Genomic DNA, 27,131 nt, shown 5'->3' on the forward strand with positions numbered 1-27,131 from the left:
GGGCACCACACATGCGGAGATCACCCGTTCACCTATTCCACGTCTCACAAAGACACAGCGTTTGGATCAAAAATCTCACATTTGAGGCCTCCCGCGTGGGGCAGTGGCTAAGGGCGCTGTACTGCTGCGCCAGCTGTGCCACCAGAGACTCTGGGTTCGAGCCCAGGCTCTGTCGTAACCGGCCGCGACCGGGAGGTCCGTGGGGCGACGCACAATTGGCCTAGCGTCGTCTGGGTTAAGGAGGGTTTGGCCCGTAGGGATATCCTTGTGTCATCGCGCACCAGCGACTCCTGTGGCGGGCCGGGCGCAGTGCGCGCTAACCAAGGTTACCAGGTGCACGGTGTTTCCTCTGACACATTGGTGCGACTGGCTTCCGGGTTGGATGCGCGCTGTGTTAAGAAGCAGTGTGGCTTGGTTGGGTTGTGTATCGGAGGGCGCATGACTTTCAACCTTCGTGTCTCCCGAGCCAGTATGGGAGTTGTAGCAATGAGACAAGATAGTAGCTACTAAAAAAAACAATTGGATACCACGAAATTGGGGAGAAAAAGGGGTAAAATTCAAAACAAAAAAAATCTCAGATTTCCACTGGTCTAATGTCCATTGCTCGTGTTTCTTGGCCCAAGAAAATCTCTTCTTCTTATTGGTGTCCTTTAGAAGTGGTTTCTTTGCAGAAATTCGACCACGAAGGCCTGACTCAAGGAGCCTCCTCTGAACAGTTGATGTTGAGATGTGTATTTTACTTGAACTCTGTGGAGCATTTATTTGGGCTGCAATTTCTGAGGCTGGTAACAAATGAACTTATCCTCTGCAGCAGAGGTAACTCTGGGTCTTCCTTTCCTGTGGCGGTCCTCATGAGAGCCAGTTTCATCATAGCGCTTGATGGTTTTTGCGACTGCACTTGAAGAAACTTTCAAAGTTCTTGAAATGTTCTGGATTGACTGACCTTCATGTCTTAAAGTAATGGACTGTCGTTTCTCATTGCTTATTTGAGTGGTTCTTGCCATAATATGGACTTTTTAACCAAATAGGGCTATATCTGTATACCACCCCTACCTTGTCACAACACAACTGATTGGCTCAAACGTATTAAGAAGAAATTCCACAAATAAACAAGGTACACCTGTTAATTGAAATGCATTCCAAGTGACTACCTCATGAAGCTGGTTGAGAGAATGCCAAGAGTGTGCAAAGCTGTCATCAAGGCAAAGGGTGGCTACTTTGAAGAATCTCAAATGTAAAATACATTTTGATTTGTTTAACACTTTTTTGGTTACTACATGATTCCATATGTATTATTTAATAGTTTTGATGTCTTCACTATTATTCTACAATGTATAAGATAGTAAAAATAAAGAAAAAACCCTTGAATGAGTAGGTGTGTCTGGTCCTGTATATGTCAATAGATCCACTGCTAGACCTATCCCGCTACAATCCGGCCTGGATCAGCACTACAAATAGAGGCAAACAAACAAGGTGTGAGGATTTACAGAGAAATCAACCATCTGTGATGGATGCAGCACAGCAAAGTCAAACAGTGGAGGCTGCTGAGGGGAGGACGGCACAAAAATAATGGCTAGAATGGAGTCAATGGAATGGTACCGAACACGTGGTTTCCATGTGGTTTATACCATTCAAATGACTCCATTCCAGCCATTACTATGAGCCTCCAGTGACTTCAATGTAGGAGGGGACCCAGGCCAGTGTGTGTGTGTGTGTGTGTGTGTGTGTGTGTGTGTGTGTGTGTGTGTGTGTGTGTGTGTGTGTGTGTGTGTGAGTGAGAGAGAGAGAGAGAGAGAGAGAGAGAGAGAGAGAGAGAGAGAGAGAGAGAGTGTTTGCGGAGCCCAGCCAGCATAGGGCGTGTCTGAAGGCCTTTAACTCATTATCTGAGCATCAAAGGGAACCTTTACTCTGCATCTCTCAACACACTTGCTGAGTAGAAACACGGAGACAGGGAGGCAATTCAAGACCTTCTGTGTTGCGCTGGTTTAAATAAGTAGGGCACAAGGGATTAAAAAGGGGGGTACGAAATGTTGAGGGTAATGGCTTTACAAAATGAGATGTGGGGTGTCATTTGACAGTGTTGTGTGATAAACAATGACTATGAAGATGCTCATTATGTGGTCTTTCAGTCAGTAATGGCATTTAGGGATTACAAGTTGACATCAGGTCAGGATTTCATGTCAAACCAGATGCATGCATTTCATGATCAAAGAAATGTGTTTTTAACAACAGTGGCTAACAGTAACATCCAGAGGCTGTATATAACAGTATCACATTAAAAACTATACGCCAGAGACGCCATTTTGTCAAAGGGCTTTTGGGACCCTCAGACAGTTAAGTACCATCAACACTGAAACCTGACTCCACGCTCTCCACCTTCAAACTTCGGTCACAGGCAGCAGTCAGCCACCAACACAAACATGTGTGTTTTAATCTCATTCAAACCCAATAAGTGTTTAATCTCATGGCTATATACTGTATTAACTAGGTAATTGTCAGAGTAGAGGACTACTTGTGCTATGTGAGCCACACAATACGACCTAATACTAATCTAATATAACATTATAAATATCAGTCTGCAGATACATGCAGCTGTTGTCATATTACACAACCTGAGCTGGTCTATTGTTGAATGATTCTCAGTGTGGAGCCCTGCACAATGTCTAACTCAGTTGGTGAGCCAGGGCAGAGACTACACTGTTTATGTAATGGTTTGGGGAATCAAGCTTGTCTGATGAGTAACTGCCTGAGGCCTGAAGACTTGTGTTAGCTCCCCAAGCGAATGCTTAGGCTTTTAGCTTAGTGGGCTAACATTGTTGTGTTGCGCAGGACACAAGAGGCAGATTTGGGATCAGCTGACACCAGCTGTTTCTGTCTGTGTGTGTGTGTGTGTGTGTGTGTGTGTGTGTGTGTGTGTGTGTGTGTGTGTGTGTGTGGCATCTGTATGTGTGTGTGTGTGTGTGTGTGTGTGTGTGTGTGTGTGTGTGTGGCATCTGTATGTTTATAGGTGTAATATGCCTTTCCAGCCTGCCTTTCCACTAGTCCCTCCCTGTGATAAAACATCAAGCCAGTCAGGTGACATGACAGAGCCCTGTCATCTCCATCACCACATCAAAACCCACACATGCAGGAAACACCACCCAGCAGCACCCATCCACTGTTATCACTGAGACCAGGCCCCCTCTCACACTGCCATAGAGCCATTGGGACGTCCAAAACGGTGGTCTCAAACCCCAAAATGGAGATCTGGTTTCTTTTTTATTACTGGGGACAGCATTGCCACTACATAAACAAGAAAAATATTTATTTTGGAGCCGATGAATGACAAATATATCTAAGCAAAGTTAGTAGATCTGTTCATAGACATATGAGATATAATCTGACCCTTGACCTCTGAGGCTCTACACAGCCTTGCCCTGTCTTTGAACCTGTGTGTCCAATCACATCGAACGAAATCCCCTCTCGAACAATAAAATAGCCCACACTAATTACTAGCTAGGCTTGTCCACATGTTCTCGTCTCTCTCTCTGGACCGACAGGTCTATTTCAGTCAAATTTAAGATAACCCCCGTGAGCTGACGGCATGAAAGCAAACCCGATTGGAAAATAACACAGCCGGCCTAACCAGCTAATTATGCTGTTTCATGAGCTGTCAGGTCATGTCCATTATCTCCCCTGGATGGGGGAGACAAGAGACCTTTCAAGTGTAGGCTTTCCAGCTTGCTCATCACTACCTAAACCAGGTGGAAGGAAGAAAAGACTGGTTGTTTCTTGCTTTTCTCTTTCTTTCCTTTTTATGTCTCCTTCAAGGTTGATTCATTCTGTTTTCTATGCATGTAAAGCACAAAATAGACAGCTTTTGTTATTGTTTATGAGCAAGGCCCAGCTTGCCTTCCAAGAAGGGCATTTTCTCCTCATGCTAAATGTGAAATCCACCGCTGAAGCAGCTGTATCATCCAGTCATTTCCACTGTATTGGAAATATAGAGTTAATAACTACCATTCAACAGTGAGAATAATAGGCTGCACTCTTAGAAAAAAAAGGTGCTATCTAGAACCTATGAGTGTAACTACCAAGCCTATCAGGGGCATACTTGCTTTCCATTGCCGAAATATAAATAATGGCGCTGTAGTTGCCGTGATCCAATATCACTCCCCCAGTGTGAAACTCTAAACCATATCAATGACCTGATGCTAGAAGGGAGCCCTGGTAGACTCAGCTCTCACTGTTTGTGTAAGTCAAACGAAAGTTCTGGAAGGCAATGGTATAGGAGCAATTACGTACCAGAATCTCCAGGAACTAAAATGTTAAACGGTGTGTATATGTGATAATATATGACTGTGACATAGGTAAATAGAAACTAGCATAAAACATGTTATTTTAACAGCTGTACATGGCTACATTACACATGTAGGATTATTAACGTCGTCATATATTATCTACGGTTAGTTATTCTCCATCTACATGGTCAACATCTACGTATGTAAATAAATGACTTGAAATGGATCCTGGGACAGTGAGGTGCATGGGGCCTTGTGTACTGTAAAATACTCTGAACCAAGGTAGTCATTTCTTCAGAGAGTGGCTCTGTCTGGACCAATTATCCAATCCTCTAATGAACTAATTATGGCAGCCTGAAGGCAATGATTGTAATTACATACACAGCCACTACATAGCCACCTTACCTGAAGCTAGCAAGACTTTCTCTCACGTTTTCTCCTACCTTAAAGACTGAGATTGGAGACATGTCAGTCGTCTTTAAGAATGACTATGGTTACACTGCATATTAGTGTACATGCATAGTGTACACATGCATACCTGCATTATTAAAACATACAAATCTATTCTCCCCTTACTGACCCTCGTTCTAAATCTCCTGCTCAAACCATCCTGGAGGGGGGAGAGCGAGAGAAAGAAGAAATAAAGGAAGAGAGAGGGAGAAAAAGGGGAGACCCTGACTATTCTTCCCACCGGGATGGAGCAACGGGCTGCCTTACAAATCCCCACGCTTCTTATCCAGCCTTTCCTAAATACCCCAAAAGGACAGGTTTGTCAGTGGTGCAGTAGCCTTCTCTTCTAATTGCACTCTCCTACATGACCAAATTCATTCTGCTGTAAATGTAGTTTTATGAGACCTAATTCATTCTGCTGTAAATGTAGTTTTATGAGACCTAATTCATTCTGCTGTAAATGTAGTTTTATGAGACCTAATTCATTCTGCTGTAAATGTAGTTTTATGAGACCTAATTCATTCTGCTGTAAATTTAGTTTTATGAGACCTAATTCATTCTGCTGTAAATTTAGTTTTATGAGGGATGGTCACTAGACATCTTTCTACATTATGTGATTCTACTATACTGTATGAAGAAATGTCAATACTACACGTTATCTTAAGGGTCACCCAAAACAGCAGACCAAGCAAAACTACTGACTGAGCGATAGAGAAAGAGGGGAGGAAGAGAGAGGTGAGAAAAAGTGAAGGACTGACAACCCCTGATGGACGTGACATAACAGGGATTTCTGGGGGTCTGCTTTTTTTGTGAAATGGGACGCAACCTGTGACCGTTAACACGTTCCGTCTCGGCGGCGGGCTTAAGATCTGGGCCTATCATCGGCTGTTAAGAGTGGGATGGATTCCTCAGGTCTTCAGGGTCCAGGCCCTGGGCTGCAGCACTGAAGTGGCGGCAGGCTTCAGAGAGAAGAGAGACACAGGTGCAGGGGGCTATAGTTATAACTTCCTGTCTGACTGACTGACTGACTGAGAGGACCCAAGCTGCTGGGGTCTGTCTGACGAATCTAGCTGGAGTGCCTGATCAAAATGAGATAAGAAACAGAGTTATGAGCAGAACAACTGTATGAGAGAGTATGAGTGGAAATTGGAAATGCATTGTTTAGCGGCAAGTGGGCAAGGAGATCTTGAAGAGGGTTGGGAGCTGTTTGGTAGATTGTGAAAGATATTTGATGTGCAAGTTGTGGTCGTTTCCTTCTAGCTGTATGACTTGTTCTTGTAGAGGCTAAACAACGTCTGTCCATTAAATAAGTTATAAAATACGCCTTCATGTGTCCCTCTCACTCAACCTGGAGCCTATATAAATCCTCCCTACACAAGAAATTCTACTTTGATATATGCTGCAATATCTTATGACTGTCAATGGAGAGTTGAGTCCAGATGCATCAACAACCACAAACATCCCTTCAAGGAATATATATATATATATATATATATACATATATATCAATGTGGATTAGCCTCGTCAAGAAGACTTAGGAAGATGGGAACCCATAATCTAATGCAGACTGATAGATAATGGCCAGCGGTACCGGTAGATTGGTGGTTATGACGTCCTATTTATACTGCAATGTTAATTCAGGGAGACCGGTTCAGTAACATATCTGGCACTTCCAGCAGAAGTCGTTTGCGGCCTGCTGACCTGGCTGGTAAGGGGGGGGGGGGGCTGATCCGTTTACTAACACCTGAGCTGGGGAAGTAGTTCAGCAGCTGCAGGGGGGAGGTTGGGGGTCCGATGGGGGCTTACCGTGGTTGTGAAGGGGCTGCAGATAAAGGAGGATCTCTTTTAGGCCGGGTTGTCCAGAGGAACCTCAGAGAAGCTGCTGGTCATGGCCCGTCCTGAGAAAGTGTGTGAGAGAGAGAAGAAAGTGTGTGAGAGAGAAAAAGTGTGTGTGAGAGAAACAAAATAATGAGGAGACAGGGCATTGATGAAGTGATGACTGTGGGGAGTTTTAACCCTAGATCTATGGCTATATTTCACCTGCTAATGGTTACTGAAGGATGCTTGAGTAATGGCAGCAGACCTACAGTCAGAATCCCTGCCAAAGTAGAACATTCAATACTGATGCGATGGTAGAACATGTGTTCTGAATCATATACTGTAGAACCATCTGACAGTAGTGGGACTAAACAATGGAATCCTACAGCCATCCTTACGAGTGACCCTGCAGCCACAGTTTACAAAATGTTCCATGCATTTTTGGACCGCTGAACGGCTGAAAGGACAACTGGCGTTCTCTCTCTTGGTTTGAGCTCTGCGACATGTCTTAGTAAAGGGGAAGGGTCAAACACACACATCTGCTGCTAACCACTGCCTTTCACTTGCCATGGCTTGACCATATAGTGATGCTTTCCATCGGTTTTGACCAGACATTCAAAACTGACTCAAGCACCACCGCTATTAGAGCCCAACTGAATGTTGCTTTAGAAAATGACAGCTTGAACTAACTGTCGTGTTGAGTTGTTGGTTCAGTCTTCACCACCCAATTATAGAAGAATCCTCCACGCTGAGATATGGACATAGTCTGGGAGTTGTGGTGCTATCACCATGCTGTGTTAATTACATTCTCACCCAGGAGAGGAATGTTCAAGGCATAGTAGAACACTTCTGTTCAACATTGTATCCCTGAGTCAATTACAGAGAAAGAGGAAGTGGATAAACCAATCTGTCTCGTTGTGTTTTCAAATGACGCAAAGAAGCGAAAAGAGAGGTGTGATTTGTTTTTGGCCACTTTTTGTAAACGGCGAGGAACATTATTCAATTAACGGCATCAATAGACATAGATACCATGACGTTAGAAGAAGATGTATACAAATGTTCAACGGAAATGTGTCTTCTTTACCCCAACCTGTCAGAAAGACACACATACACACAGAGGTTGTAGCAGATATTGAACTAAACCAACCTCTTGGAGTTGTTGAAGCGATCCTGGCGGTGATGCTGGTGTTGTTGTTGTTGCTCTTGTTGGCCTCCACTGACTCCACTGAGGTCTTATTGGAGACAGTGTTCTCGTCATCAGTCTCCCCCGCTGGGGCCTCAGGGGCCACATCTCCAGGGGCCCCATCATCAGGTTTGTCCACAGGGCTGGCAGGCGGTGGGTAGTCAGAGATTTTCTCACTATCTGCTGCAAAGTGAGTACAGAGTTTAATCATGTCAGTGTCTTAACATATTATAGTTGAATTATACACAATATCTCTGAAGAGCTTGCCACAGCACATTTCAACACACCCATTATTGCTTAAACCTGTATTTAATACATTTTCACCCAAATTCCGGCTAAGAAAGGCATATTTACCTTGCTCTGCAAGACTGTGCTTTGTCATTACCCCTAAGCATTACTATAATGATAGCATTTCCCATCTGAGTCTCCTGGCCGGCAGTGTTTCTCTTTCTGTTCCTACAAGAATGTTTCTGCCCACTTTGACTGTTGGGGGATTTCTCCTCTACTGAACCAGCTGATCCAGGCCCAGGCCTCTGGTTGGTCGCCTAATGAGGTCCTGATTACTGACCAGGCCTTGCTGGGAGAGCAGCACCACACAGCTGGTTAAGAGCTGTGGGAAAGTATGGCCGCCTCATTATTATCTTACCCAAGGTGATGGGGGGGGGACTGAGGGGGATGGTGGGGACAAGGGTGCTACGAGGCTGGGGAGGGGGGGAGGGTAACACCACTGCTGTTCTGGACATATCTGCAGCATTATTCAGATCTGTAAACCACTATTTGTTAAGCACCATTGCTACCTCTTGTGAGGACAGACGCTGGGAGACCAGACGCAAGTACAGGGAGTGAATATTTAATAGATAACAGACATGAAACAAAACACGGACAGCGTCTGGACAAGGGAAACATAACATTATTGCTGACACAGGGATCAAACTGCGGCTATGGAACCCTGACCTGTTCACCGGACGTTCTACCTGTCCCAGACCTGCTGTTTTCAACTCTCTAGAGACAGCAGGAGTGGTAGAGATACTCTGAATTATCGGCTATGAAAAGCCAACTGACATTTACTCCTGAGGCGCTGACCTGTTGCACCCTCTACAACCACTGTGATTATTATTATTTGACCCTGCTGGTCATCGATGAACATTTGAACATCTTGGCCATGTTCTGTTATAATCTCCACTCGGCACAGCCAGAAGAGGACTGGCCACCCCTCGTGGCCTGGTTCCTCTCTAGGTTTCTTCCTAGGTTCTGGCCTTTCTAGGGAGTTTTTCCTAGCCACCGTGCTTCTACACCTGCATTGCTTGCTGTTTGGGGTTTTAGGCTGGGTTTCTGTACAACACTTTGTGATATCAGCTGATGTAAGAAGGGCTTTATAAATACATTTGATTGAAATTTGATTGAATAGATAGATATAGAGGAGGCAATCAATAAATTGATGGAGTCCAGGTGAGTCCAATGAAGCGCTGATGCCCGTAACTATGGTGACAGGTGTGCGTAATGATGGGCAGCTTGGCACCCTCGAGCGCCAGAGAGGGGGAGCGGGTGTGACACCTCTGGCTACTGTGTGTGTGTTCATGTTTTCCTACCTTATCAGGACCACAATGTCCTTTTCATGGCCTAAATTTGTTAAAATCCTATTTTTGGCTTAAGGGTTAGGTTTCGGGACTGGGGTTAAGGTTAGGTTTAGGAAAATATGTCCTGAAAAGGCACTCAGTGGATGGTTGCTAAAACGAATCCGCGTCAATAGGTCAGTTTCTTCCAGGCCACCGACTCACTCAAAACCAACACGCTAATTTACTGTCCAAGGGAATGTGGGAATGGAGAGTGAGATCTGTAATTAGCCTTGATGAGAGCTAAAGCAGTCTCTGGGTCCAGACTCCATAATTGAGAAAATAAAGTGTCAAGGTCGGTCGCCGGAGCAGTTGGTAGAGATTAAGGTCGTTTCAAGTCATCCCTCACAGCTGGAGCCAAAGCTAAAAGTGAGAGAGTGACAGGCAGAGGTACAAGTTGAGAGTGGCTGACTAATTAGAGGCCGAGGCATTGCTCTGCATGCTAGCAAGGATTAATGATAATGTTCGGGTTTTTCATAGTTTGTAAAATATGGTTACAAATATATACAGTACCAGTCAAAAGTTTGGACACACCTACTCAATCAAGTATTTTTCTTTATTTTTTTAACTATTTTCTACATTGTAGAATAATAGTGGAGATATTGAAACTATGAAAAAATGTGTTATATGTATTTTGATTTGTTTATTATTTATATATTTGAGATTCTTCAAAGTAGCCATTTGCCTTGATGACAGCTTTGCACACTCTTGGCATTCTCTCAACCAGCTTCATGGGGTAGTCACCTGGAATGCATTTCAATTAACAGGTGTACCTTCTTAAAAGTTTATTTGTGGAATTTCTTTCCTTCTTAATGCATTTGAGCCAATCAGTTTTGTTGTGACAAGGTAAGGGTGGTATACAGAAGATAGCCCTATTTGGTTAAAGACCAAGTCCATGTTATGACAAGAACAGCTCAAACAAGCAAAGAGAAACGACATTCCATCATTACTTTAAGACATTAAGGTCAGTCAATGCGGAAAATGTCAAGAAGTTTGAAAGTTTCTTCAAGTGCAGTCGCAAAAACCATCAAGCGCTACGATGAAACGGGTTCTCATGAGGACCGCCACAGGAAAGGAAGACCCAGAGTTACCTCTGCTGTTGAGGGTAAGTTCATTAGAGTTACCAGCCTCAGAAATTTCATCCCAAATAAATGCCTCAGAGTTCAAGTAACAGACACATCTCAAAATCAACTGTTCAGAGGATAAAAAAACACTACTAAAAGGACACCAATAAGATGAAGAGACTTGCATGGGCCAAGAAACACAAGCAATGGGCATTACACCGGTGGAAATCTGTCCTTTGGTCTGATGAATCCACGTGCAATTTTTGGTTCTAACCGCTGTGTCTTTGTGAGACGCAGAGTAGGTGAACGGATTATCTCTGCATGTGTAGTTCCCACCATGAAGCATGGAAGAGGAGGTGTGATGGTGTGGGGGGTGCTTTGCTGGTGACACTGCCGGTAATTTATTTAGAATTCAAGGCACACTTGACCAACAAGGCTACCACAGCGTTCTGCAACTATATGCCAATCCCATCTGGTTTATGCTTAGTGGGACTATCATTTGTTTTTCAACAGGACAATGACCCAACACACCTCCAGGCTGTGAAAGGGCTATTTGACCAAAAAGGAGAATGACGGAGTGCTGCATCAGATGACCTGGCCTCAACCCAATTGAGATGGTTTGGGATGAGTTGGACCGCAGAGTGAAGGAAAAGCAGCCAACAAGTGCTCAGCATATGTGGGAACTCCTTCAAGACTGTTGGAAAAGCATTCCAGGTGAAGCTGGTTGAGAGAATGCCAAGAGTGTGCAAAGCTGTCATCAAGGCAAAGGGTGGCTACTTTGAAGAATCTAAAATATATTTTGATTTGTTTAACACTTGTTTGGTTACTACATGATTCCCTATGTGTTATTTCATAGTGTTGATGTCTTCACTATTATTCAACAATGAAGAAAATAATACAAAGAAAAGAAAAACCCTTGAATTAGTAGGTGTTCTAAAACCTTTGACCAGTAGAGTGTGTGTGTGTGTGTGTGTGTGTGTGTGTGTGTGTGTGTGTGTGTGTGTGTGTGTGTGTGTGTGTGTGTGTACTTCCACAAGCAGAGAACTCTTGAAAACGAGAATAGCAACGTTTCCCCTTTTTCTGAGGTTCAAGAGGTTCTTACAACATCACACCGAGTATGTAGTAACACAATCTAACCCTTACATCATGGCACCGAAAAACAAAGTGGAAGTCGACCAAATCGATCAGCTGACGGACATGTAGGACATTTTGGTCAAGCCAAACCATAAAAAGGAACACAAATACATAAAGGACCGACAACAACCAAAATATTTCCAAAGGGCTTTCTCTCCACACCTCTAGTAAAGGAGACGGACTGCAGTGCAAGGATCTTGACACCCGTAAAGACAACAGAGAGGTTAAGAAATAGAGACCATGTCTAATTGTGTATCTGTGTGTCTTTGTGTTTTGGTGTGTGCGCGTGCGTAATTCATTCTAAAAGGAGTTCAACTGTTCTCATTACTCTGCTTCATACACATCAGATCCTTTCCATTGCGTCCATCTCAAACCCAATCCTAGTGACAGTTGTCTATCCTTTTTTAACAGACTGACTTTACAGGCATGAGGCAGCAGTATGCTTTTACAACAGTGGAATTCACACCTCTCCAAATCATGGTTTCATTTGTTTGACTTGTATCTCTTTTAGAAAGAGCACAGAAAAAAAGTCAAGTTGAAAGGCCGGGAGAAGTGCAAAAGAAGCAGAAGTCTGTCACTACTGAGCTGCATCAAAACAGTAGCAACACATGATGCCAGTGCAACGTCTTGAGTTGATGATTTTTTTTAAAAGGAGAGGAAAAAAATGACTTGAGAGGTAGTTACTTTTAAAAGAGCCAATCAAAACTGACCCATTCCACAAAGTGTGACCCAGGGCGAAGAGAGAAAGACAGGCTCAGACATGCCTACAACAGTCACAAAGCCAGGGAAGACCTGTGAGAGAAATAAGAATTCAACCACTTTCAACCTAAATGAAAAGTTACGTCAAAAGGAAGGGCTATCACAGATTGAGAATAAATTAAAACAGCTAATGCTGCATGGTGTTCTCTTCTCTTACTATAACGGTTGATGTTTCCATTATTTCACTGTGTGTGTTTTATTACACAGGTGTCTGATGCCTGACATCCAGGATTCTTTAGCAGGGTTCTACAGTGCCACCATTTTTCTCGCATATGTGGCAAAATATTTTGCTGTGCGACCTGGAATTGTTATTTAGGAACACCAGTGGACATGTTTAAAAAATTTTTTTTAAAAGTATGATTCAAGCTTTAATACTTCTCATTGTGCTCCTAAAACCTGTCACTCTTTTGAAATGTCCTCTGTTTAAAGCACTGAGAACAATAGACCACAGTATAAAAGGTCATGTCTTATAACACAAGAACACATTAAAGGTAGCCTATACCATAGAAGCTGTACTTACACATCCATCAGAGACCAATGAACAACTCGCTCTGTGCTTTGACTCTCCTGTTCATTCTCTAAGGGTTTTGTTTCCATCCAGTGGCGGACGTTGGTACGGCACCTCACCACAAAGATGACATTACACAGAGTAGGTTGGGTGCTGTCATTCAATGGAGCAAGACGGGACATTCCATTTTCTAGTGTCTCTTGTAATACATTCAACAGATTGAGAGCACTGAAATGCTAATCATTTGACGTTTTGTAAAAGTCCCAAATGCGTAAACCCTTCCTATCTGGCAGGCAAGCTCAGTCAAATGCTTATTAACGTTTTGGCAAGAAGACTAATACTGTTTGAACCCAGGTCTGCTGCATAGAGGTCAGTCTAACCCTTAACTGGAGGCTATCACACTGAGATCAGGCTGAAGTCACACACAGACATACACATGTCATACAGTCTATTCTCGCATATCAACCTCCATGAGTCATGCGTCTCTGTTATTCAAAGAATGATCTGACACCAGGCAGTTAGCCTGGGGCGTGAGAAAACATTTTACAAATCAAACGTGTTATGGATGGTGACCATGCTGTGACAAAGGAGTGGGCAATGAGAGCTGACCCACTAGGCAGTTCAACGTCTAGTTTTGATTTACAGTACGTTTGGTTGAGTTGTTAATTAACGTGAATTCAAGGTGACAAAAAATGGCACAATCTCATTGGATTTAGGTTCAAAAGTAAGGAGAAAAAACGATGAAAATCCCTAATGTTGATAACTTCTTTCAAATCCAATCAGTTTTCCAAGTTGATTCAACCAGTTTTTGCCCAGTCGGGAAGTTCTTATCTATCTAAACAATGCATAGTCATGACCGAAATGATTGGCACCCTTGATAAAGATGAGAAAAAAGACTGTATAAATAACACAAATACTGAGATATATTGTATGCTCAACATTTTTTGGGGAAATTATATTATATTAATACAATTGCTCACACAAAAAATATTTTGTTTACCAAGAAAAAAAAAAAAGAAGATGGGTATCAAAATGATTGAAAGTCCGGAGATGGGATGGGTACCACAAATGTTTAATTTTGTGGCCAATTAACCATTTCTTTGTGGATTTTGATGTGTTCTTGGGGTCATTTTCTTGCTGGAAGATCCACTTGTGGCCAAGTTTTAGCCTCCTGGCAGAAGCAACCAGGTTTTTGGCAAAGATGTACTGTAACTTTGGGCTCCTGAGTGGCGCAGCGGTCTAAAGCACTGCATCTCAGTGCTAGAGGCGTCACTATAGACACCCTGGTTTGAATCGAGGCTGTATCACAACCAGCCGTCCCATAGGGCGGCCAGTGTAGGCCGTCATTGTAAATAAGAATTTATTCTTAAACTGACTTGCCTAGTTAAATAAATCATTTAAAAATCTTGGTAAAGTTCATGATGCCGTTGACCTTAATTAGCAAGGGCCCAGAACCAACAGCCCCCACAACATCAAAGATCCACCACCATATCTTACAGTATGTATGAGGATATTTCTCTTAAACACCAAACCACGGTGTGTGTGACCAAGTAGCTCTATTTTTGTCTAATCTGATCATAGCACCTGGTTCCAATCCAAGTGCCAATGCTGTTTAGCGAACACCAGGTATTTACATGTGTTGCTCAATAAAGGCTCCTATTGGCATGGAGGTGGCGTCTATTTGTAGATTTGGAGTCTTGGTGACCCCAGGATGCGACCGATGACCCTCGGTCTTTTCTTTGTCTAACCATCTTCTTCACTGTGATTGGGGACAAGTTACACTCGGGTCTTCTACTAGACATGCTAACCGCTGTTTCAGTGGTTTTAAACTTTGTAAATGTTGCCCAGTAGTTTCCTTTTCCCCATTGTGATGGATGACAAATGGATTTTTACATGCGTGTTACTTCATTTTTACCCCAGTGAAACAGGAAGTCAAGAAAGGCCACAATACAGTTCTTTAAATGATGCATTTTGTGTCACCATGAATAAGTGGCCAGGGACACTTTGCTTCAGGGGGAGTTGTGATATGCAAAAAAACACATGTGTGTAACAGGACAAATATCTTCAAAATGTGACTGCTGACATGCAAAACATTTTGGGACTGTATCAACAGTGGACTAATGAAAAAGACACTAAAATATAGTTTGAGTTCCCCTATAGGCTGAGATGAATGCAAAAAAAGTATACTATGTTAATGCTGATTCAATTTGGTTTGATTTTATTTATAAGAATCGTTAGGAGAGCTCATCATTTGATATCTGTTTTAGATTTGTTTTATTACTTGTTAAACAACATATTTTTTCTCTGAGCAGTTGTATTAGTAATATAATGTTCCAATACATTGGCCAGGTAGCAGTTGTAAATGTGAACTTGTCTTCAACTGGCCTACCTGGTTAAATAAAAAAATAAACCTCAGTATTTGCATTATTTATTTTACACACTCTTTTTTGATCATCTTTATCAAGGGTGCCAATCATTTCGGTCGTGACTGTAAATGTAAGCTCTTAGGGACTCTAAATCTCACACTGTGCTCAATTCACTGTTTTGAATCAAACTTGAATAGAAACAGTGATATGAGCAAGAGCCGGCGAGAGCAGTGTGTGGGTTTCTCTTTTTTATTTGAAGTTCTCACTATTCCCACACACCTGCCACACAAGACATCATGAAGTTTTAAAAAATAAGTTGAAAAATATATTATTTCAGCTGTGACTCTGGCCATTTTAAAACGTAGATAACTACGAATATATTATAGCTATTATTACACATTGACTTCCTTCTCTCTTCTCTTTAACGGCTGTTGCAAAAGAGGAAATCCACTCTGAACACAAAAACCATTCCAGTAACCAAACAATACATCACACCTGACAGATCACTGTGCAATAACTCAACAACTCATAAAACTACAAATATAGAATTCTCAATAGAGAATTGTTCCTCTTTTGGGGGCACATTGTCATAGACCCAGCAAAGTGACCCTACGAGAGGACAAGTACATGCACTTGTCCATTGCTTCATCAAGCTCACCTCTTTCTCCCTCACTTCCCTTAACCAGGACCTCGGTGCTGTTGAGATCCACGGCGGTAAAGGTGTCCATCCCTGGAGAGGTGATCAAAGACAACATGCAATTTGTTCTTAACTGACTTGCCTATTTAAATATAGGTTCAATAAAAAATGGTTACTACCAGTCTAACACGTTATTGAGCACAAGTTAATGTACATTAGCTAGATGCTCATTGTTATTTTTTGGGGTAGTTCAGTTTCTCTTTCTCTCTGCATTGTTAGGAATGGCCCATAAGTAAGCATTTCACTGTTAGCATGGGATGAATCAAATCTAAATCAAGATTTACAGAAGTGTTTTGGTGATGTCTTGTGTACAGGCTTCTACAAAGTCTAAGTTTCCCTATTAATGTGTAGTAAATGATCATTAATGAGGAGAGTCTAAATGAATGTAGTGTATTCTCATCCATACAGATGTATAATACTGCATGTTTTATTCTATACATATTCTATGTCATTCTATGTTGTCACCCTTCTGTGTTGAGGAGTTGTCAAACACGGCGTCGGGATCCGCAGTACTCAGAGGCAGATCCTCATGCCTGTCTCGGAGATCTACGGAGTACCTCTGGAAACACAACAGGGTACAACACACACACACACCTCAACGGGCTAGAAAACAGACAGGCATCTACAGACATCATTGAATGCTAGCGTTTGGTGTTTGTACAAAGTCAAGTTGAAGATTTGTTATAGAATGTTAGAATTGATTAAATCAGAGAATTGAACTGGACAAACAGCATATACCTTACTCACCCTTGATGTCTTCTTAGTAAAGAAGCATGTTGCTCCAAGCACACAGGCAGCGATGATGATCACAATAAAGATGATCAACCCTATCAAGAAACAGAAAACAATCAATTGTTGAGCAAAAGGATAAAAGGCCATGCAAGTCATTCTGGACCTAAATGTTGATGTCATTTATAATGTGGGTTAGTCTGACAAATGACAACCAATTGAGATTTGGTGTCAGAACACACACCGTTGGGCAAGTTTGAGACATTTTTTAAATGCAATCATGTTACCAATGCGGGGCGATTTTCTCTCAGAGGGTTTTGGTTGAGCAGTTCCAGTCAAACCTTTTGAATAAAGAGAAGATAAAAGTTGTGTGCTGATGGATTCACTTCACAGTGGATTCACTTCACAGTGGATTCACTTCACTCTGGTGAGATCAACTCACTTCTATTCTCGGTGGTGCTAGTAGCAGAAGTGCTAGCAGTTGTGCTGCTGGTCTCTGCTGGGAGCTTTGATGTAGAGACGTCAATTGGTGAGGGCCAGGTTGTCGGTCCTGGAGAGGCATCTTGAGAAAAACGACTGTTACTTTACCTCCACCAAAGCAGGTAGGAAATTAGCATCGATCAGAGATGGAGCCAAGACTTAGACCCCTTGAGACCGAGACTGTATCGACTGGTCTTGAGGGGTCTCAAGACCCAAGACAACGAGGTCAAGACTCCATCTCCAGTATCGACCACTGACCATAAACTGACCATACAGTGAAAGCAGCAACTCCAACCTACCTGAACTGGTCTTCAGTGGTGTGGTTACCGTGTGGTTAGGCCTCCCGGTGGAATTGGTTATAGGGACGTTATCAAAAATGAGATCAGTAAGGTTTGGGTTTATGGCGGATAATGTTAAATTATTATTGTCTACAACCGTGGTGTGTCCTAGAGTGGCTGTGTTGTTGGCTGGGTTGGAGGCTGAGGTGGGCTGGGTTACAGTGGGATTGACTGGCTGTGTCTGGGCTGTGGTGGTAGAAGCCAGGACGAGACCTGGAAAAAGACATGGGTATGGTTTAGAATCAGTGTTGGGGAGTAGTGAACTACATGTAGTTCAACTGGTCCTATTAATGACATTCAACTGGTCCTATTAATGACATTGCACAGGGCGGGGTCTCAGGGTAGGCAACAACATCTCCACCCCGCTGATCCTCAACACTGGGGCCCCACAAGGGTGCGTTCTGAGCCCTCTCCTGTACTCCCTGTTCACCCACGACTGCGTGGCCACGCACGCCTCCAACTCAATCATCAAGTTTGCGGACGACACAACAGTGGTAGGCTTGATTACCAACAACGACGAGACGGCCCTCGGAGGTGAGGGCCCTCGGAGTGTGGTGTCAGGAAAATAATCTCACACTCAACGTCAACAAAACTAAGGAGATGATTGTGGACTTCAGGAAACAACAGAGGGAACACCCCCCTATCCACATCGATGGAACAGTAGTGGAGAGGGTAGTAAGTTTTAAGTTCTTCGGCATACACATCACAGACAAACTGAATTGGTCCACCCACACAGACAGCATCGTGAAGAAGGCGCAGCAGCGCCTCTTCAACCTCAGGAGGCTGAAGAAATTTGGCTTGTCACCAAAAGCACTCACAAACTTCTACAGATGCACAATCGAGAGCATCCTGTCGGGCTGTATCACCGCCTGGTACGGCAACTGCTCCGCCCACAACCGTAAGGCTCTCCAGAGGGTAGTGAGGTCTGCACAACGCATCACCGGGGGCAAACTACCTGCCCTCCAGGACACCTACACCACCCGATGTCACAGGAAGGCCATAAAGATCATCAAGGACAACAACCATCCGAGCCACTGCCTGTTCACCCCGCTATCATCCAGAAGGCGAGGTCAGTACAGGTGCATCAAAGCTGGGACCGAGAGACTGAAAAACAGCTTCTATATCAAGGCCATCAGACTGTTAAACAGCCACCACTAACATTGAGTGGCTGCTGCCAATACACTGACCCAACTCCAGCCACTTTAATAATGGGAATTGATGGGAAATGATGTAAAATATATCACTAGCCACTTTAAACAATGCTACCTAATATAATGTTTACATACCCTACATTATTCATCTCATATGTATACGTATGTACTGTACTCTATATCATCTACTGCATCCTTATGTAATACATGAATCACTAGCCACTTTAACTATGCCACTTTGTTTACATACTCATCTCATATGTATATACTGCACTCAATACCATCTACTGTATCTTGCCTATGCCGCTCTGTACCATCACTCATTCATATATCTTTATGTACATATTCTTTATCCCCTTACACTTGTGTCTATAAGGTAGTAGTTTTGGAATTGTTAGCTAGATTACTTGTTGGTTATTACTGCATTGTCGGAACTAGAAGCACAAGCATTTCGCTACACTCGCACTAACATCTGCTAACCATGTGTATGTGACAAATAAAATTGGATTTGATTTGATTTGATTAATGACATTTTGTGGTAGCTTGGTGGTACTGTAGTTGAACTAAATTCACATCTTGGTAGTGTTTTCAGTAGTTTATTACTGTGTTGCCATGTTGTGGTGTAGCTAACTACTGGAACTACACACTACTTGTTTTTTGCAATAAGAAAATAAAGTATGGGTGAAGTAGGAAATAATCTCCTTTCTTTTTTTTTGGTATCAGAGTTTGGGAATCCCCGGTCTATGATATTTCAGATTTAGAAATGATAATTTTCACAAAGTAGCTTCAATGTAGTGAACTTCTTTAAAAAAAAAAAGTTAAAATGAAGTTGTAGTCACATTATGCATATTGAGCAACAACTGTCCCTTAGACGGGACACCGATCCACAACAAGTTTAAGTAAACCATAGTTCCCTAGAGGTAGGGCTCTACAGCACCACCGTCTACGCGCATATGCGCCTAATTATTTTGCTGTGAGACCTGGAATAGAAAAATCAAGGATGTAATATCTCAAATATCTTTCATTGTGCTCCTAAATGTATTTGTGTGCGCCTGCATTTTTCAACTTAGGTGCACACGTGCTCCTCGTAGAGCCCTGTAAGGGTAGCTTTAGTGTAGCTCATCTTCTTCCAATGTAAAGTAATTGGGAGTTTGGTAGACTATAATATCAGAGTAGCTTCCCCAACACTGTTTAGAATATAGAGAGAAGAAATCATTGCATAGATAGAGCATTGATTACATCAGCAGCTTTTTTGGGCAGATAAACTGAATTGACAAAACCGGTTGAGAAAACAATCTCGTATTTGTACAATAACCTGTGCAAAATAATCAAAGACTTGATCTTAACTATACAAAAACAAGCAAAGTACATCAAAGTAATGTTATACTAGATAACATTCAAGTAACCTTAAGAGTGTTTGGCCAGCCCCCAAAAATAACATCTATTTTTGTTATTACTTTAAAGATAAAAAAAAATAGCTTTTGGACAGTAAACGATAGGTCGCTGATTCGAATCACCGAGCCGACTAGGTTGACGTGCTCTTGCACAAGGGCACATCAACACGTCTCCTGTAAGTTGCCCTGGATAAGAGCGTCTGCTAAATGATTCAAATGTAAACATACTGTAAATGTCACAAAAACAGAGAAAGGCAGAGAGGCAGCTTACCCAAAAGGACAGTCAGACAGGGAAAAGTCAACTGCATTTTGTCCATTTTGAGTAACCCTTGTGTGTAGTTCTCTTTCCTTGTCACTCTAGTAGCCTGCTGTAGACTGTGTCACTAACAGAGTGAGGAAATGCAGTGCAGTCTAGTGCATCCCTCTCAGGATGCTGGGCCATGAAGCCACAGAGAACATTCACCGCCACAGGATGTATAATAGAGAAATTGCGTTGCTCCAAAAAGTACTGGGGGAAATGACAAACTTTTATACAAAACTACCCCCCCCCCCTCCGGGTCCAGAATTCAGACATTCTCTCAAAAGCAGAGGAGTAATGCTTTTCTATGATCTAGGATTCTGCCCATACCCAACCCCAGACATTTAATGTTTGATTCCATCATTAAAAGTGGATGCTGAATTTGATTCCTGATGCTCGTGTGTGTTAAGGTACCCTTACAACACCCTTATCTTACCTCATCTTATGACTGCATTGGGTCATGTCTGTCATTATCAGGTTGCCACAGATACTTGTTGTTGATCTGAGTCATCATGCTGCATTTATGTCTTCCTTGTAACCTCTCAGTTCTTTCCTTTGAAGGCAACAGACAGCAGGCACATACAGCGACGATGGGGCTCATGCAACAAATAACTAAATATCTACTTACAGCAGTAGTCAGTAGACTCACAGAAAAAAAGGTGCTGTCTGGAACCTAAAAGGGTTCTTTAGCTGTCCCCATAGGATAACCCATGAATTAACCCTTTTTTGTTCCAGGTAGAACCCATTTGGTTCCAGGTAGAACCCTTTCCACGGAGGGTTCTACCTGGAACCAAAAAGGGTTACCCTATGGGGACAGCAGATGAACCCTTTTAAGAGTGTAGTGATAGTGGATTTAAAGGCCTCTCGCACACTCCTCATCCTCTCCAGTTGCCTAATAAATCACACTTTGATACCAGTTGCTGGTGTGCCGTCAAAGAAAACACTGCAGAATCCTGGACATGTTGCTTACAAGCTAGAATGTTGAATAGAATTTTACACTATAGGTTGTCTATCTGTGCGGTTGGTCCTTCAACTACTCGAAATTTGAGGCAAAATATCCACAGGATATAATCGTTAACCCGACTTTTTAAAGCACCAGTACTGACATTTCTATCACCTAGCAAATGAGCAAAACCGCATGCAGGGCGTGAATGTCAGATACAATCAAATCAAATATTATTTGTCACATGCGCTGATGCACAAATAATATTTTGATTTGCACCCCCCACAACCACAGGGCTCTCCAAAGGGTGGTGCGGTCTACCCAACACTAGGGGCAAACTACCTGCCCTCCAGGGCACATACAGCACCTGATGTCACAGGAAGGCCACCCGAGCCACTGCCTGTTCACCCCGCTATCATCCAGAAGGCGAGGTCAGTACAGGTGCATCAAAGCAGGGACCGAGAGACTGAAAAACAGCTTCTATCTCAAGGCCATCAGACTGGCCACCATATGTATATACTGTATTCTATCCTATTCTACTGTGTCTTAGTCTATGCCGCTCTGACATTCCCCATCTGTTATGTATGTACTGTATTCTATACTATTCTACTGTATCTTAGTCTATGCCGCTCTGACATTCCCCATCTGTTATGTATGTACTGTATTCTATACTATTCTACTTTATCTTAGTCTATGCTGCTCTGACATTCCCCATCTGTTATGTATGTACTGTATTCTATACTATTCTACTGTATCTTAGTCTATGCTGCTCTGACATTCCCCATCTGTTATGTATGTACTGTATTCTATCCTATTCTACTGTATCTTAGTCTATGCCGCTCTGACATTCCCCATCTGTTATGTATGTACTGTATTCTATCCTATTCTACTGTATCTTAGTCTATGCTGCTCTGACATTCCTCATCTGTTATGTATTTACTGTATTCTATCCTATTCTACTGCATCTTAGTCTATGCTGCTCTGACATTCCTCATCTGTTATGTATATACTGTATTCTATACTATTCTACTGTATCTTAGTCTATGCTGCTCTGACATTCCTCATCTGTTATGTATGTACTGTATTCTATCCTATTCTACTGTATCTTAGTCTATGCTGCTCTGACATTCCTCATCTGTTATGTATGTCTATTCCTATTCTCTGACATTCCCCATCTGTTATGTATGTACTGTATTCTATCCTATTCTACTGTATCTTAGTCTATGCTGCTCTGACATTCCTCATCTGTTATGTATGTACTGTATTCTATCCTATTCTACTGTATCTTAGTCTATGCTGCTCTGACATTCCTCATCTGTTATGTATGTACTGTATTCTATACTATTCTACTGTATCTTAGTCTATGCTGCTCTGACATTCCCCATCTGTTATGTATGTACTGTATTCTATACTATTCTACTGTATCTTAGTCTATGCCGCTCTGACATTGCTCGTCCAAATATTTATATATTCTTAATTCCATTCCTTTACTTTAGATTTGTGTGTATTGGGTAAATGTTGTGAAATTGTTAGATATTACTTGTTAGATATTACTGCACTGTTGGAGCTAAAACACAAGCATTTCGCTCCACCCGCAATAACATCTGCTAACCATGTTTATGTCATTTGATTGGATTGGAGATCAGAATGCCAGTTTTATTTTTATCCACAAGAGGTCAGCATTGTATCATAGGCAAATAAAACCATAACCACAGCTCTCTCCTCTAAATCCAAAACGCTTTGTCAATGGAGCTTTTGAGAGTGTCTTGGCAACATCTGACCCAACAGTGAGACAGACGCTGCTGGTACCTTTGGGCGGAAAGTTGGACTCTGACTCAGTCCTCAAGAAACATTCCATGTCAAATGATTTACACTTTCCCCATTAAAACAAGCCAACGTTCTGAGAAACCCTTTTAATCTCAAATAATGTGCTAGTAATTCATGAAGCTAAACGTACAGTCAGTACATGCCAGTGTTGATGTCTACGGAGCCAAAGTAGACAGAGTTGAGGCCTAAAGTAAAATAATATCTAAACCAATTGGTTCATAAGATCTCAACATTGGACCGGAGTGCGAGTGTGGTGCTATGTGGTTAGGTCGAGGTGAGGTCTCGGGTTGTGGGTTGTTCCTGGGGTTTAGACTTGAGTGGAAGTTGAGGTTCTGTTTGGCCTGGTTGCTATAACATGCCAGGTTGGCCAACATGCCAGCTCTGCCAGGTTGGATGGGGAGCGTCGCTGCACAGCTATTTTCAGGTCTCTTCCTAGAGATGTTTGATTGGGTTGAAGTCCAGGCTCTGGCTGGGCCACTCAAAGACATTCAGGGACTTGTCCCGAAGCCACCCTTGTGTTGTCTTGGCTGTGTGCTTAGGGTCGTTGTCCTGTTGGAAGGTGAACCTTTACCCAGTCTGAGATCCTGAGAGTTCTGGAGCAGGTTTTCTTCAAGGATCTCTCTGTACTTTCCTCCGTTCATCTTTCTCTCAATCCTGACTAGTCTCCCAGTCCATTCCGCTGAAAAACATCCCCACAGCATGATACTGCCACCACCATGCTTTTAACGTAGGGATGATGCCAGGTTTCCTTCAGAGGTGACGCTTGGCATTCAGGCAAAAGAGTTCAATCTTGATTTCATCAGACCAGAGATACTTGTTTCTCATGGTCTGAGAGTCCTTTAGGTGCCTTTTGGCAAACTCAAAGAGAATGTCATGTGCATTTTACTGAGGAGTAAAAGTCCTTCTGGCCACTCTACAATCCTGTCTTGGAGCTCTATGGACAATTCCTTCGACCTCATGGTTTGTTTTTTTCTCTGACATGCACTATCAACTGTGGGATCTTATATGGACAGGTGTGTGCCTTTCTAAATCATGTCCAATCAATTGAATTTATCACAGGTGGACTCCAATCAAGTCGTAGAAACATCTCAAGAATGATCAATGGAAACAGGATGCACCTGAGCTCAATTTCGAGTCTCATAGCACAGGGTCTGAATACTTATGTAAATAAGGTATTTCTGTTTTTTTACTTGTAATACATTTGGAAAAATTCAAAAAAACTCATTTTGTTTTGTCATTACAGGGTATTGTGTGTAGATTGATGAGGAAAATGTTTTATTCAATCAATTTTAGAATCAGGCTGTAACGTAACAAAATGTGGAAAAAGGGAAGGGGTCTGAATACTTTCCAAATGCACTGTAGTCTCCCTGTCTGTGTCGGCCCCTGGCCCTGTAAGAGCAGGGCAGAGTGCCGGGCTGGCTGGCCGGTGACAGGCCCTTGGCTCCCAGCCTCTCTCATACAGGGATCCCTCGGGGCAGCCTGCTCAGCGAGCCACCAGCCCTTTCATACATTCCCCCACACCGCCCCCAGCCCCAGGCCTTTACCCACCCGCTGCCAACCAACGCAGAGCCACACAACCGTGTGTGCCACCCAGCGCTCCCCAGGCAGACCCAGACACCTGAGCTGGCACAGCAGAGAAGGAGAGGAGGGATGGATGGAGGGATGGAGGGAGAAACCAGCCAGACTTCTAGCCGGTCGGCCAGCAAGCGATCCCTGCACCCCGCTGCAGCTGTTCCGTCCCGCTCCACAACGCTCCCACTGTTCCACTTCCAATACAGAACTAATTAAAACTGCGCCCATCTCCGTCCCTGCCAGAACGCCCCCCCTCCACACACACACACACACCTCCCCCTCTACCCCCAACTCTTCCCCCCTCCTAAACCCACCCCAACAGCTGCCTCCACTGCACAGTTGAATTGAGTTATTGACCAGCCTTTTTGTAAACTAAATTTACTGCTTTCGCGCTTTCCTCCATTGATTAAATCATCATGTAATTGATTCCTTCTCTGTGGGCTTCTCTCTGCTCTGCTCCCCCTCCCTACCTCATGTTCCCTCTATGCCTTTACAGAGCTGCTTGAGAAATTAAGCACAGGGCAGTGGTGCACCCTGCTGCCAGCAAGGCATATAAATACCAATTGCACCATAATAGTAGGTGATCTTGGCCTAATTAAAACATCTCAGTTATCATCTCAGAGGTCAGGAAATACCATATAAGGTCAGGCCACCAACTGACACGGTATTATCAGGTGTTCATTACACATCCCTGGTGTTATTGTTTTCCCACGTTGCCAACCTCCAGGTTTGGTGCTCGGAAACCTTCCTCTTACCACAAAATTACACAATAGTGATAGCTTCTTTCTGTAATTTCAAGGCAAATTTGTTGTTCCAGAGGACCAGAAATAGGTTCTAGCTTCTCTCTCTCGCATCAATCCACCCCGTAATTTGCAAAAAAATGATGAAGAGTGTTGGCTTCCAAGAGCAGCAACCCTCCTAGTCTCGGCCACTTCCTTTACCTTGTCCTCACCAAGCATTCCGATATAGATTAGCTGGAAATCTTTCCTGCTCTGCCAGGATAATCCCTTGACCGTGTATTAGGAATGATTTAGTCACACTGTATTCCGGCCAGAGCAGGACATGGCCAGACCTTAGTTTTCATTGCACCCCCCATGATTTGGGTGTTCCGATTGTTTTACATTGTTAAGGGAGTGGGGTCTTTTGTCGTTGAAGAGGGGGGAAAGAAAGTGGGCAATATATATACTACTTATACTGTGGAAACAGAGTTCAAAGTCATCATGTGGACATGAGGAGATGAATTAGAGTCACTGTTAAAGGGCAGAGTCGGAGCCCTTGGAGGAGAGTGTGTGTGTTCGTGTGTGTGTGTGTGTGTGTGTGTGTGTGTGTGTGTGTGTGTGTGTGTGTGTGTGGTTTGAAACCAGGGGGTCCTGGGAGTGAAGTTATTAAGAGGTTTGATGTCTGAGGGGTATTTCCACATTTTTCAGCCACACCGACCGACGTTACCCACCACAAAGCTGGGTTACATTCATCAGTCAGGATTGTTAGTAATATGAATGAGGATTTCAGCAAAAGAGCGCTGCAACGCCTTAGTGTGGGAGATGAAATATCTGTACATGGACGTGTTCTATTGGACACAGTGTTACATACACTCTTAGACAGAAAGGTTCCAAAAGGGTTCTTCAGCTGTCCCATAGGAGAAGCCTTTTTGGTGCCAGGTAGAAATATCCTTTTGGATTCCAGGTAGAACCCTCTGTGGAAAGAGTTTTATATAGAACGCAAAAGGGGTTCTACTTGGAACCAAAACGGTTCTACCTGGAACCAAAAGGGTTTTTCTACATTGAACCAAAAAGGGTTCTTCAAAAGGTTCTCCAATGGGGACGGCCGAAAACCATTTTAGGTGTATAGACAGTGTGTATAGACAATGTGTATAGACAGTGATACATAACATGGAAAATCCAATATAGATGTGAGCTAGAGGATATAGGCATGATGTCCACAGTCGTTTCTGACAGCCCTCTGTCAGGTTCTATATACTGATCTGAGACTCTACAGTGCATTCGGAAAGTATTCTGACCCCTTGACTTTTCCCACATTTTGTTAAATTAGACTTATTTTAAAATGCATTAAATATATTTTTTTCCTCATCAATCTACAAACAATACCCCATAATGACAAACTGAAAACAGACCCTTTGCTATGAGACTCGAAATTGTTTCCATTGATCATCCTTGAGATGTTCCTACCACCTGATTGCAGTCCACCTGTGGTAAATTCAATTGATTGGACATGATTTGGAAAGGCACACACCTGTCTATATAAGGTCCCACAGTTGACATTGCATGTCAGAGCAAAAACCAAGCCATGAGGTTGAAGGAATTATCCGTAGAGATCCGAGACAGGATTTTGTCGAGGCACAGATCTGGGGAAGGGTACCAAAACATTTCTGCAGTATTGAAGGTCCCCAAGAACACAGTGGCATCCATCATTCTTAAATGGAAGAAGTTTGGAACCACCAAGACTCTTCCTAGACCTGGGCGCCCAGCCAAACTGAGCAATCGGAGGAGAAGGGCCTTGGTCAGGGAGA

General features: G+C 43.0%; 1 protein-coding gene across 1 annotated transcript in view; it reads right to left on the reverse strand.

Annotated features, from left to right (window-relative positions):
* LOC115120705 (mucin-5AC-like) overlaps window positions 1-20,393 on the reverse strand; it is a 30,570-nt gene extending 10,177 nt beyond the window's left edge. The window contains exons 1-9 of the mRNA XM_029649669.2: window positions 20,236-20,393; window positions 17,381-17,632; window positions 17,044-17,163; window positions 16,889-16,942; window positions 16,620-16,699; window positions 16,338-16,431; window positions 15,834-15,905; window positions 7,696-7,914; window positions 6,537-6,628 (exon numbers count right to left, since the gene is read on the reverse strand). Coding sequence (XP_029505529.2) covers window positions 6,576-6,628; window positions 7,696-7,914; window positions 15,834-15,905; window positions 16,338-16,431; window positions 16,620-16,699; window positions 16,889-16,942; window positions 17,044-17,163; window positions 17,381-17,632; window positions 20,236-20,281 — 990 coding nt within the window. The 5' untranslated portion in view covers window positions 20,282-20,393 and the 3' untranslated portion in view covers window positions 6,537-6,575. The remainder of the gene's footprint in view (window positions 1-6,536; window positions 6,629-7,695; window positions 7,915-15,833; window positions 15,906-16,337; window positions 16,432-16,619; window positions 16,700-16,888; window positions 16,943-17,043; window positions 17,164-17,380; window positions 17,633-20,235) is intronic.
* Between the last annotated feature and the right edge of the window lie 6,738 nt (window positions 20,394-27,131).

This window comes from Oncorhynchus nerka, linkage group LG18 (assembly GCF_034236695.1).
Source record: "Oncorhynchus nerka isolate Pitt River linkage group LG18, Oner_Uvic_2.0, whole genome shotgun sequence".
NCBI classification, from domain to species: Eukaryota; Metazoa; Chordata; class Actinopteri; order Salmoniformes; family Salmonidae; genus Oncorhynchus; species Oncorhynchus nerka.